Source organism: Arabidopsis lyrata, assembly GCF_000004255.2.
Source record: "Arabidopsis lyrata subsp. lyrata unplaced genomic scaffold ARALYscaffold_5, whole genome shotgun sequence".
NCBI classification, from domain to species: domain Eukaryota; kingdom Viridiplantae; phylum Streptophyta; class Magnoliopsida; order Brassicales; family Brassicaceae; genus Arabidopsis; species Arabidopsis lyrata.
Window position 1 is genome coordinate 185438 of NW_003302551.1, and position 11411 is coordinate 196848.

At 38.1% G+C, this 11411-nt stretch overlaps 5 protein-coding genes across 6 annotated transcripts; 4 read left to right on the plus strand and 1 right to left on the minus strand.

Moving 5' to 3' along the window:
• Positions 1-1747: 1747 nt before the first annotated feature.
• On the plus strand, positions 1748-2792 carry LOC9312815. The gene is made up of 3 exons (XM_021025341.1): positions 1748-2063; positions 2151-2421; positions 2543-2792. The coding sequence occupies exons 1-3, from the start codon at positions 1775-1777 to the stop codon at positions 2586-2588; spliced, it is 606 nt and encodes a 201-aa protein (XP_020881000.1). The 5' UTR covers positions 1748-1774; the 3' UTR covers positions 2589-2792.
• A 958-nt stretch (positions 2793-3750) lies between these two features.
• Positions 3751-4043, plus strand: LOC110228331. The gene is given in 1 exon segment (XM_021025342.1): positions 3751-4043. A coding segment is annotated over 1 exon segment (243 nt). The 3' UTR covers positions 3994-4043.
• A 227-nt stretch (positions 4044-4270) lies between these two features.
• On the plus strand, positions 4271-6367 carry LOC9311138 (pentatricopeptide repeat-containing protein At2g01390). 2 transcript variants are annotated; one of them, XM_002875024.2, is made up of 2 exons: positions 4271-5058; positions 5225-6367. In XM_002875024.2, exons 1-2 carry the CDS (start codon positions 4326-4328, stop codon positions 6238-6240), a joined length of 1749 nt encoding a protein of 582 aa, XP_002875070.1. In that variant the 5' UTR covers positions 4271-4325; the 3' UTR covers positions 6241-6367. The 2 variants fall into 2 exon arrangements, with proteins under 2 accessions (XP_002875070.1, XP_020880998.1); XM_021025339.1 differs by having other exon boundaries at positions 4970-5058; positions 5205-6367.
• On the plus strand, positions 6275-7394 carry LOC9311139. The gene is made up of 2 exons (XM_002875025.2): positions 6275-6520; positions 6911-7394. Exons 1-2 carry the CDS (start codon positions 6401-6403, stop codon positions 7217-7219), a joined length of 429 nt encoding a protein of 142 aa, XP_002875071.1. The 5' UTR covers positions 6275-6400; the 3' UTR covers positions 7220-7394.
• LOC9311140 lies at positions 7257-8644 on the minus strand. The gene has a single exon (XM_021025340.1). The coding sequence runs from the start codon at positions 8530-8532 to the stop codon at positions 7375-7377; it is 1158 nt and encodes a 385-aa protein (XP_020880999.1). The 5' UTR covers positions 8533-8644; the 3' UTR covers positions 7257-7374.
• Positions 8645-11411: the final 2767 nt, after the last annotated feature.

The following is an 11411-nucleotide window of genomic DNA, read 5'->3' on the forward strand; positions in this document are numbered from 1 at the left end:
GAATATATATAATAAATAAATATTAATTTTATATTTAAAAGAACAATGGACAAACAAAAAACACCAATTCTCGAGCAAAGTTCTTAGTCACCTACAAGTCATGCTGAGTACAGACTCCATCTGAATTTTTGGGTTTTGACCGGCTAAAATTTTTTATCTCAATATTATAACTATTTGTTATGTATTTTGTCACCTTTTTTTTTCGTCGAAAGTGAGATATATTTTGTCACTTATAAATAATTTTACATTCGCAAAAATTGTTTCAAAAGTATTTTTAATCATAATTTTTTTTTTTCATTTTTATTCATAAATTTGTTTAACATCTTTGAAAAATATTTACGTTAAAACATAGTTAATTTTATGTAATAATTCAAATTTTTGAATAAATTATCATAATAATTTAATACATAAACACAATCAAATATATTTGTTGAAAAATGAGTTCCCCCGCGATATCGCGGGGTTCATAACATAGTGGATATAATGTCTAAGCCCATATAAGACTTTGTAACTTTAAGGCCTTATAACTTCATTCTTCAAGTGTTAATGATATTATAAGCCCAGCCAAATTTTCACTTGAAATTCTTCTTACCCTGATGGGCTTATTGAGCCCGGTTATAAGTTCAATATAATGTATTATAACATATCCTTTATTTTCAATTCTCCCATTATATATAGATTAGTAGCTAAACTGAGTCATAGAATTGAATAAGTAATAAATAGAAGAGAGCGGTATATTAATTGTCATTTATTTTCCTTTTTTAATTTATTATTCTTCGCAAAACACAATATATAATTAATTGAAACATTCCTAATATCATTTCTTTAATATTTCGTTGGCCTTCTTCTACTATTTATTTCACACTACAAATCACATCTCTCTTCTTCTTTTTGCTTTTGGCCTTCTTCTTCTTCTTCTTCTTCTTCTTCTTCTTCTTCTTCTTCTTCTTCTTCTTCTTCAAATTTTCGTCTTCACCTTCGAGACACGCATAGTATCGGCGGTTCAGATCTAGTTTTCGTCTTCACTTAAATTCTCATTCTCCTTGCAAAGGTAATTTCAGTTTCGATTCCAGATCTAATTCCATTCCGTTTAATGGATTGTGCTTTTTCCCTGTTGAATAAAGATTAGGGTTTGGTAATTAGGGATTCCCTCTGTTCGAATCAATTAGGGATTCCCTCTGTTTGGTTTTGTGAAGTTGTGCGTTTATAGCTCAGACTGGCCCTTAATAAAGTTGACATTTGAGTGGAACTGCAAATAGAACGGGCCCTTAATTTGTTTCTCTATGGTGAAATTTGAACATATTAGAATTAAATGTGATACCAACCTATCTCTCTCTCTCTTCTAATTTGCTCCGCTATGAAGTTGAATCCGTAAGTGTTGTTTCATTTGGTTATTAATCTGCATTTGCTTCATGGTACTTGAGCTATGGAATTTGAGTTTTGTACAAGTCTTCTCATATGTTTGATTTGAGATTGCCAAATTGTTTTGAAAATTGCAGTTTTGAGTTATGACATTTTAGTTTATGTGGTTTGATTGTATCAGGTTCATGAATATAACGAAGTCAATGAATTTCAAAAAGAAGCAAAGAAAGACACACCGTGCCCATAAGGTCTCTAACATTCCGCAGGTTAGAACTAGAAACTTGTTTGATGAATTTGGTATTTCACTTCTAGTTTCTTCAACGTGAAATAGAAGTGAACTGATTGTGGTTTTTATTAAAACGCATTTCAGGCTTTCAAAAGGAAATTCAATGTTAATTTCACTTGCACTGCGATGAGGCGGCATCAACTGTCTATTCTGTTTACAAAACGGAGATTACAGGCCATGAAAGCTCCCACCAAGGTGTGGTGGGACATTGAGAACCAAAGGATTCCCGCTAATATGGAAGAAGAATACATAGTCCAGGTTGGTCATAGGATCATACAAGAAATCCGAAACCTTGGCTATGTTGGTGATGTCGAGATCAGAGCTATAGGCTCTGTTGACAGGAAACTTTCAGAACGCGTTAAAAGATGTCTGCACAATCCTAGAAGTGGAGTGAAATTGTCGTTTGTTGGAGAGGGTAAGTATATAGTATAGAACTATAGATTTTCTTTATTATTTTGTATGTGTAAAAAAATGAATTTCTATGTGTTATTTCTTGAAACAGAGGGTTTAGAAGTGGCTGATGCTGAGATCATGAAGGAAATGAGAGCGTGGTTAAAGGAAACTATAAAGAGTGGAGTTCCTGGAAATGTATTGCTCATTGTTGGAGATAAAGGATATCTGGCCCTTGTTGAGCAGACGGTGAGAAGCGGATCAAATTTCTTTCTTTCTTATGATCCTCTCAATGGTTCGCCTATTCTGAAGGCAATGGCGAAGCATTTCTGGTCATTGAGGCCACTAATTGGAGCTCCAGAAGAGCGGGCAGAGAAGCCTAAGTAAGCATCCTCTTAACTCCTCTCTCTCTTGTATCAATACATCTGTCTAGTTTATTTTTCTCAGTTGCTTAATTATGTTTTACTTGCACTGATATCTTTTTCCACTGACATGTGCAATTAGGTGGCCAAAAAGGAACAAAACGTCAAGACGGAAACCTATGCAATAAGTAGCGTTCTTTGTGGCAAGAAGTTCAAATCAGCCTTTCACAACAAAGGCCAAGCATTTTGCTGCTAAATGAAGTGGTTTCTTAAAGCTTCTATCAAAGTATTCTTCTGTTTTGGGTTTTGAGTAGGATTAATATGAGAGATTACCTGTAGTCTCTTTGCAAACCTTTGGATTTTTACTTTATGAAAGAGAGCCAGTTACAGTATTATTAGTTTATTACCATTATCTTTCAACATTCTATCTCAGTAAGTGGTATTGTATCTCAATGTTCATATTCTATTTCAAATCATGATAACAATGTAGCGCACATATTGCCAAAAACAAAACAAACGAAACAGACGGTTCCTTCACTTGTTTTTCTTACAAGTGTCTTCTTGAGAAGGTTCCACCTTAGCCTTCTTATGATGCTAAAAGATGACCCGGAAATTTACTTGTTCTTCTTTCCCAATGCAGTTTAAACCCTCTGCATTTTCATCCTTTCCCGGATGTCTTCTCAGTTGCTAATAACCAGCTCCCATGATGAACTTTGTTATACCATGCTTTATGCATTGCAATTCAATGTATTTGAAGTGAATAAACCGAAGACAAATTCTTTTGCAAAATACCTTGCACTTGTCTTTTACCTTCTCCTGAGAACATCCACTGAGAAATCACTTCAATAACTTTTCATCTTGAGCTTGTACTTCTGCATTGCTTGCTGAACTTCCAAAACTTGCAACTGATATCCATATGTCTTCACTACTATCAAGCATCTTTAAAACCTGAAAACTTTCCTTTCCACTCCTGTTGCAGCCCAGTACATACTTGACCTTACTAACACCTCTTCACTAGTCTTGAACTTTTGTAGTATTCTCAACTGACTATTCATGAATCTTCTACCAACAATGATTTGTTTCTCCTCTTAACTCGTCCTTCTTGAGCTACTAGATACTTCCCTTTTTGATCATAACAAATATTAAACAACATTCAAATAAAACCATTGTCTCTCCCTCTCCATGTATCTTTATATATTTCCTCTATCAAAGCTTTCATCTCCCATCTTCTTAATTCCGTTCTAACTCAAAAGATCCAGTATTAGCTAATACAACGTTTCCTTATAATCAACACTAACCCATTCATTCAATTTAGTTTTAATCCCGACAAGACCGAGTTTTTGCATTATCATGAGGATCATGTGGAAATTCATTATAGTGATGTATCTGATAGCTTTGGTGGGATGAAGAGGAACCTCGGCAACGGCAAGGCTGAGGATGAAGAAGGAAGATATAGGAAGAAGGTTTGCTTTGCAGAATAAGCTCCAACGAGGTCCGGTTCCTCCTTCACAGCCTTCTCTCTGTCACAACAAACTAAACCCTCTTTCTCATTCAGAAGTTTATTCTTCCCACACTTATGTTACTTGCCCTTGATCCAGGCACCACATTTTTTTATTGTCTCGATCTCTTCTCAGACATAAATGTATCCGATCCAAATTCGAAAGAGTCGTACGTGTAATTTGTTTTGGACATAAATTATACAACCTTTTGTGTTATAGAGTAACTAATTAGCACCATTTTAGTGCCACGAATTTGTTTTGTACCGTGGAAAATTCAGAAGAAGATAAAATTAACAAATAAGCGTAGACTAAACACTAGTCAAAGTAAAATATAACTTGAATAAAACGGCGTCTTCATTATTATTGAGATTTTATTCAAACAAAAAGTGGGAATTTAGAATTTTGGTTCTCTCCTGGGCAAGTTTCATGCGCTTCTCTACCATCTTCCGCAACATCATCCCAATCCAATTCTCCAATCGCCGGAGCTCCGTCAAGCTACTTCACGCTCTTCCTCGTCCAAAACCGAGAAACCCCACCAACTCCAAGCGATTCTTCCAAAAACCCAAACTTGTGAAAACACAGAGCCCCCCAGATCTAAAGGTTTACACAAGAGACATTGTATCCAACATCTATAACATCCTCAAGTACTCCACTTGGGAATCTGCTCAAGAGCAGCTCCCACATCTCGGCGTCAGATGGGATTCTCACGTTATCAACCGTGTCTTGAAAGCTCATCCTCCGATGCAGAAAGCTTGGCTCTTTTTCAATTGGGCTTCTCAAATCAAGGGATTCAAACACGACCACTTCACTTACACCACCATGCTCGATATCTTCGGTGAAGCCGGTCGGATTCAATCCATGTACTCTGTTTTTCACCTTATGAAGGAGAAGGGTGTGTTGATCGATACGGTGACTTATACATCGCTGATTCACTGGGTTTCAAGTTCCGGCGATGTGGATGGAGCAATGAGGTTGTGGGAGGAGATGAGAGATGATGGGTGCGAACCCACCGTCGTATCGTACACTGCTTACATGAAGATACTTTTCGCCGATGGGAGGGTTGAAGAAGCCACGGAGGTGTATAAGGACATGTTACGGTCGCGTGTTTCTCCGAATTGTCACACTTATACGGTATTGATGGAGTATCTTGTCGGCACAGGTCAGCTTCGTTCTATGCATACCAACTGTTTGTTAAAATGCCTAGCTGAAAATCCACAACTTTTGCTTTTTGTAGATGATTTAAAAATAAATGTTTGTTTTCTGGTATCTGAATGTTTTGTAACCTTGTTGATGATCTTGTCTTAGTTTCTTCATTTGATTTGCAGGAAAATGTGAGGAAGCCTTAGACATTTTCTTTAAGATGCAAGAAATTGGGGTTCAGCCAGATAAACCAGCTTGCAATATTCTGATAGTGAAAGCTTGTAAATTCGGGGAAACATCATTCATGGCTCGAATTCTTGTTTACATGAAAGAGAATGGTGTTGTCCTTCGTTACCCTATCTTTCTTGAAGCTTCAGAGACCCTGAAAGCCGCAGGCGAAAGTGATGATCTGTTACGGCAAGTCAACTCGCATATTTCCGCTGAATCTTTGTTGTGCTCCAAAGACATCGATGAGACTCCAACAACCGAAGTTGATGACACTAACAGTTCAGATGATAGTAGAGTTATCAGCTCCGTTCTCTTGATGAAGCAGAATCTGGTTTCAGTTGATCTTATTCTTAACCAGATGATAGATAGGAACATAAAGTTGGATTCTTCTGTTGTTTCAGCAATCGTAGAAACAAACTGTGACCGTTGTAGAACAGAGGGTGCTTCGTTGGCTCTAGAGTATAGCTCGAAAATGGGAATTCATCTCGAGAAGTCAGCACATCTTGCGTTAATTGGTCATTTTCTGAGAGTAAACGAGCTCCCTAAAGTGATTGAAGTGGTCAAGGAAATGCTAAAAGCCCAACACTCGCTTGGTTGTTACCAAGGAGCAATGTTGATCCACAGGCTGGGGTTTGGGAAAAGACCTCGCTTAGCCGCAGAGGTTTTCGACTTACTTCCGGATGATCAAAAGGGTGTAGCTGCTTACACTGCACTGATGGATGTTTACATCTCAGCAGGGAGTCCAGAGAAAGCAATGAAAATATTAGGAGAGATGAGAGAGCGAGAGATAATGCCTTCGCTGGGAACATACAATGTTTTGTTGTCTGGTCTTGAGAAAATCAGTGAGTTCCAGAAAGAAGCGGCGTTGTTGAGGAAGGAGAAGAAGATTCTTGTAGCTACTGCCCGTTTCCGGGAAATTGTTCATGTTGAAGACAAAATATGTGATCTTCTCTTTGCTACAAATCTGTTGTAATCTGGTTGCAGGTGAAGTCAACATGTACATGTTTAAACGAGGCCCATTTATGGGCAAATTTGAGGCCTATATTGTTTTAAAGCCCAACACCCATCATTTTTTATTATTATTTTACATTTTATTGACATTTCTGATTTGCTACTGACGCCGGAGAAGAGAGATGGCGAGATCGTGCTCTATCTGGACACCTGTTTTGATCTCACTTTCTCCGATTACCGGAGAATCACCTAAATTTTCCCGTCGCCGGGTGATTTTAGCCACAAGTGTAGGATCTCATCAGGTTCGCACAATAGCTTTCAAAGATCCAATTAGTTTTCTTTTCCTGGAGAAATATGTTGTGCTCTGTGTGTCAATGAATTCGTGGCCTTTAAGTTTAGGTTTAGCTATTAGAGATTGTTTTTTTTTCAGAAATTCAGCTGTTGAGATTTTGAGTTCTTTTGTGCATATGAATTTTGGGCAACAAAGGGTTTCTACATATATGAATGTCAAGCCATAAACTTGTGCAGACAATTTTTTTTCATTTGTTTATGACCTCCACATCAAATGGTCTTGCTTCTGCTGTTTTTATGGTCAATAGATGAAGATTGGTATTAAGTCTGCATTGCAAGCATAAGTTTTGTTAGTTTGTGCCGAGCTCTGAAGTCGGTCTTTTTTGCCTTTTCTTTGGCAGCCTTTACTTGATGCAAACATTAAGGAACCCCAGAAGCTCCAAGTCCTTGATTCCAAAGATGTTTCCAGAAGAAACACTATGCTGTATCTAGCGGCTGGATTACTTGGAGGGATCAACATTCTCCATGGTGAATCCGCAGAAGCTCGAGTAGGGAGAAAGGAGAACAGAAAAAAAGCACTGGAGAAGCTGAGGGCGAAAGCTAAAGAGTCAGAGCCCAACAACAAGTCAGGAAACCAAAAGATAGAGAGAGAAGAAGTATTTCCTCTACTTCCTCCACCTCTTGTGGTGGAAGCTAACTTGCTGCAATAAGCTCTCTCTCTCTCTTTTGTTTACTTAGCTACACAAATGTCAGAATCAATCAATAGGTTTCATTTCAACACTACATGCTGCTGTTCTGTGCTAGGTTTCCTTTTACAAAACGTGTTAATAAAAAAGTGAAGATGATGAAGCTAAGAATACAAGGACTAAGTGATCTTTTTGTCCATGTTTGTGATGAGCTTCTTCATCTGAAACCTCCAGAAACAGAAGTAAGCGAAGCCAAATCCGATCAACACATATAACCAAATCTTATCTTCCCCACCTTCCTTCTCCGACCAAACCTCTTCTATACCAAACCATTCCCTCGCTCCTTCTTCTTTGTAACTTCCCATTATCCCCTCCATCACTCTCCCGTATAACACATATATCCTATCCCGTTCCCCCACCGTCACCGCCGTCGGAAAGCCCTCGAGGTCGAGGTCAATTTCGTCATATACCACTCCTTCGCTCCAACTGTCTTGGCTCTTGAGTAACCAAAGCTTCGTCTGCGACACCACCATGATTGTCCCGTCCCTCCGTCTCCTCGCCATCCCGTCCGCCGCAATCAGATCTCCGTTCAGCAACACCAGCCTCGCATTCCCGCTATCTTCGTCTACTTTGAATACCTTCCCTGTGTTGCTCTGCACCACCAGGAGGTATCCTTTGCTGATGTAAACGATCCCGTTCAGGCCGCAATCGCGGAAACTTGCGTCCGCGTCTGCTGCCACAGGCTGCGAATTGAACAACGGCGATCTCGAGAAGATCGAGGCAGCGCCGTCGCGATCGACTTTCCAGATGAAGTTTTTCGCTGAGTTGGTGACGTAAGCGTTGCCTTTGAAATCAACCGCCACGTCATTGGCGACATCACGAGCGATGTCTTCGTCGTCTCCGGGAAGCGACGGGAGAGGAGAGAGGAATACACGACGGCCGCCGCTGCGGAGATCGTAGGCGGCTAGGGCACTGAAGGGAGGGAGAGGCGGCAAACTGTGGATGCACGCAAGCAGACGGCGATTAGTAGAGTCAACGGTGAGGCCGAGGATAGTGGCGTTCTCCGGTAGATCGAGATCGGAAATTAGGGTTTCGATGACTCCAGCGTCGGAGACGGAATGAATTGTGCGGCTGTGGAGGGAACCGACTAGAAAATGCTGGTCCCTTGGATCCCAGGTTAGTCCCTCCGGGTAGAGTCCCGGCGATCGGAAGTTGATAACGTGGCGCTTATCGGCGGAGGAGGGGAACAGAAGTCCAAACAACACGACGGCGAAGAGAATTGGGAAGACGAAGAAGGATCTGCATCGAGTGGAAGAAGACGACATGTTCGCTTTCATCTGTGATTTCGATTTAGGAAAAGTTTCAGAAATAATGAATTGAATTGGCTCTTTTTAAAAAATCAAATTTTATGTATAAAAATATGACCAGGCCCATTATGTAACAAACGGGCCACATTTTGCGCGTAAGAGCCCGTAAAGTTCCTTCATTTGCTGTATCGTTTTGTTGTTGTCAAAAAGAGAAGAGTAGTTTGTTTGTTTGTTATTGGCAGATGCCAGAAACGAATGATTTGGTTTTGCTGATGGTCTGCAACTCTGCATAAACTCAACAAAAGATGCCATCGCCTCTAGTACTTGGTCCCATCATTCATTTGATTTTTGGGCTCTATACTATAGACTATTGGGCCAATCATGAGTTACAATATAATTATATATATGTAACCCTTAATCGTAGTTTACGATAAATGGAGGCTTTCCTATATTCATGAGTTACAGTTATTGAACTCTTGCTACGTGAGGACAAATTTCAAGTTTTTAATATGCATTAGAATGAAAAAAAATTCTATATACTATACGATATGGCCACCACACCAGACATATATAAGGCGTTAGTACTTGGTGTTTTGTAGTTTGTATACACACGCATGGATTTGTTATCCACAAGACATTAAATTGGGAAATGATAGATACGTACGTGAGATGTGAATCTTATGCATGTTATGTAATTTGGACCGTTGCATCTAAATGTATAAGGAGAACGACCCTACGAGTAGACCAGTGTTCGTGGTTCCTCATACATTGCCCATCACCTTTCTCTCTCAATACCCCATTAATTCGTTTTTTATTGTTTTATTCGATTTAGATTTTTATAGATGGTGCTTTTTCATTTTGTTTCCTTTTCATTCAATCAATTAATTCCAAGCATTTCGTTTCACAAAAAGTCATATTATAGACACTACAAAAAAGGATACAATGCAATCCCCCGGAAGAACTGTATGGAAATTTACTGATCGTTCCTATATATTCATATGTGTAAACAGAAGTCTTATAATATTGTTAAGATGCAAGGGCTAGTCTATGCAAAAGTGCTCTCCATGGTCGACTTTTATGTCCAGTGTGTTAATATATATGGGTCATATATCAGTATATATGTAAATATATATATATGGCTTTTTGTCTTTGTATTTGCACGACTATAACAAACTAAAAAAAAATGAATCATGAAGGAAATTATTTCTATATACAAGAGAGAAGAAAAAAGCAAGAATACTCGATTAGAGAGGGAAACTTGAGCATAGTGTATAACAAAAATGTTGTCCAAAGCAAGCAAAAGTACATTTTATTACAGCCAAACGACAACTTGAATCCAATCTTTTCACAACAAATTTATTTACTGGATTTTATGAGGACCACATTGTAATTTGCGGCAATACTTGAGATGTCAAGGCAATCCAGAAAAAATACTGATATTAAGATCAGCTAAAACAAAATGATTGCTAACGGAAAAAATAACTTAGTAAAAATGAGATCATTTCTATAGATGGTTTAATACTAAAGAAAGTAGTATATATTTCTTCTTGATGAACAAATCCTTTCTTTGAAAGTATGTTTTGTTAAATTTGGGCTAATTCTGAGCTTTTCAACTAAAAACCAATTGACAATTAGTGGATTGGCCCTAACCCTTTATATATTATTGATTGTCCCATCAAACTTCCGATGTGGGACTTGGATTGTATCTCCAACAATCTCCCCTTCAATCCAAGGACCACATGGATCTTAACACATCTCTTCGATCCCTCACTCGGACCGATAATAAGCCCCTTTCTCGGGCCCCCATTACTCGGGTTTGAGGTATGTCCGTATCCACTTTTCTAGGTCCACCAGAATTTGAACCTTGGGCTCTGATACCATGTTAAATTTGGGCTAATTCTGGGCTTTTCAACTAAAAACCAATTGGCAATTAGTGGATTGGCCCTAACCCTTTATATATTATTGATTGTCCCATCAAACTTCCGATGTGAGACTTGGATTGTATCTCCAACATGTTTGTCCCGTCGACTAGAGTTTGAAGGATTCCTAGATTCGTCGATGACACTAGCTCTAACCAGTAATTAAGTAACTCTGAACAAAACGTGACATCCATGGATAAAGGATTCGTACATGATTTGATTATGTAACTATAAGTAAGAGTTATTAATTTAATTACTATATCGTTTTGATGGTTACCAATCACAAAAGACGTAGAAATTCAAAGTTCTAAAAATAGTAATTATTTATTTTTACGTACCGTTAATATTTTATGGTTTTAATTATTCTGCTATCTTTTGTTGTTATTTTTTTATTATTAAAACAAACTTTTATTTCTTTATGTCACCAATCAAATTTATAATGAGATAGATAGAAGATGAAAAATCATAATTGAATCAGTAAAAGGAACAGCCAGCTGCTACTTTCAAAGTGGATGCATAATCGAAGTTGTTCAGTTTTGAAGGAATGAAAATCTTTTTTTGTGATATTATCGATAATATGTGGGAATATGATAAACTCAATATTTTGACTGTTGATTAGTTCCAGGAAATCTGATAAACTCAACATTTTGACTGTTGATTAGTTCCAGGAAGATATATAGTTAAGTGTTATAATCGAAAGTGTGGTCCATGTTGTTATAATACTCTCAAATACACACGTGGGAAGTTTTTCTTTTTCCATAAAAGTTTGAACTTTACGTTTTAAAAAGTCTAGTTCAAAACGAATCCTTTAGAATTTCCCAAAATAAAAGAACTCAGAACTTCTAGGGGCATATATAAGAATAAGAATATCGGGGCATGTATGTAAACGACTAAAATAAAAAGGTTTACTTGCAAAAGGTTAAAAAAAAAAACTTCAACTTTTGTCGTCAAGGAAATGCGTCGTCGCTTTCGGGCGAAGCCTGCATGTTG

Bases quoted from the DNA above. Each gene is read 5' to 3' on its own strand.
- LOC9311139 (XM_002875025.2), top strand. From the start codon at position 6,401: ATGGCGAGATCGTGCTCTATCTGGACACCTGTTTTGATCTCACTTTCT. The intron at 6,521-6,910 runs GTTCGCACAATA...TTTCTTTGGCAG, and splicing joins CAAGTGTAGGATCTCATCAG to CCTTTACTTGATGCAAACAT.
- LOC9311140 (XM_021025340.1), bottom strand. From the start codon at position 8,532: ATGAAAGCGAACATGTCGTCTTCTTCCACTCGATGCAGATCCTTCTTC.
- LOC9312815 (XM_021025341.1), top strand. From the start codon at position 1,775: ATGAGGCGGCATCAACTGTCTATTCTGTTTACAAAACGGAGATTACAG. The intron at 2,064-2,150 runs GTAAGTATATAG...TTCTTGAAACAG, and splicing joins ATTGTCGTTTGTTGGAGAGG to AGGGTTTAGAAGTGGCTGAT. The intron at 2,422-2,542 runs GTAAGCATCCTC...ATGTGCAATTAG, and splicing joins GAGCGGGCAGAGAAGCCTAA to GTGGCCAAAAAGGAACAAAA.
- LOC9311138 (XM_002875024.2), top strand. From the start codon at position 4,326: ATGCGCTTCTCTACCATCTTCCGCAACATCATCCCAATCCAATTCTCC. The intron at 5,059-5,224 runs GTCAGCTTCGTT...TTTGATTTGCAG, and splicing joins GGAGTATCTTGTCGGCACAG to GAAAATGTGAGGAAGCCTTA.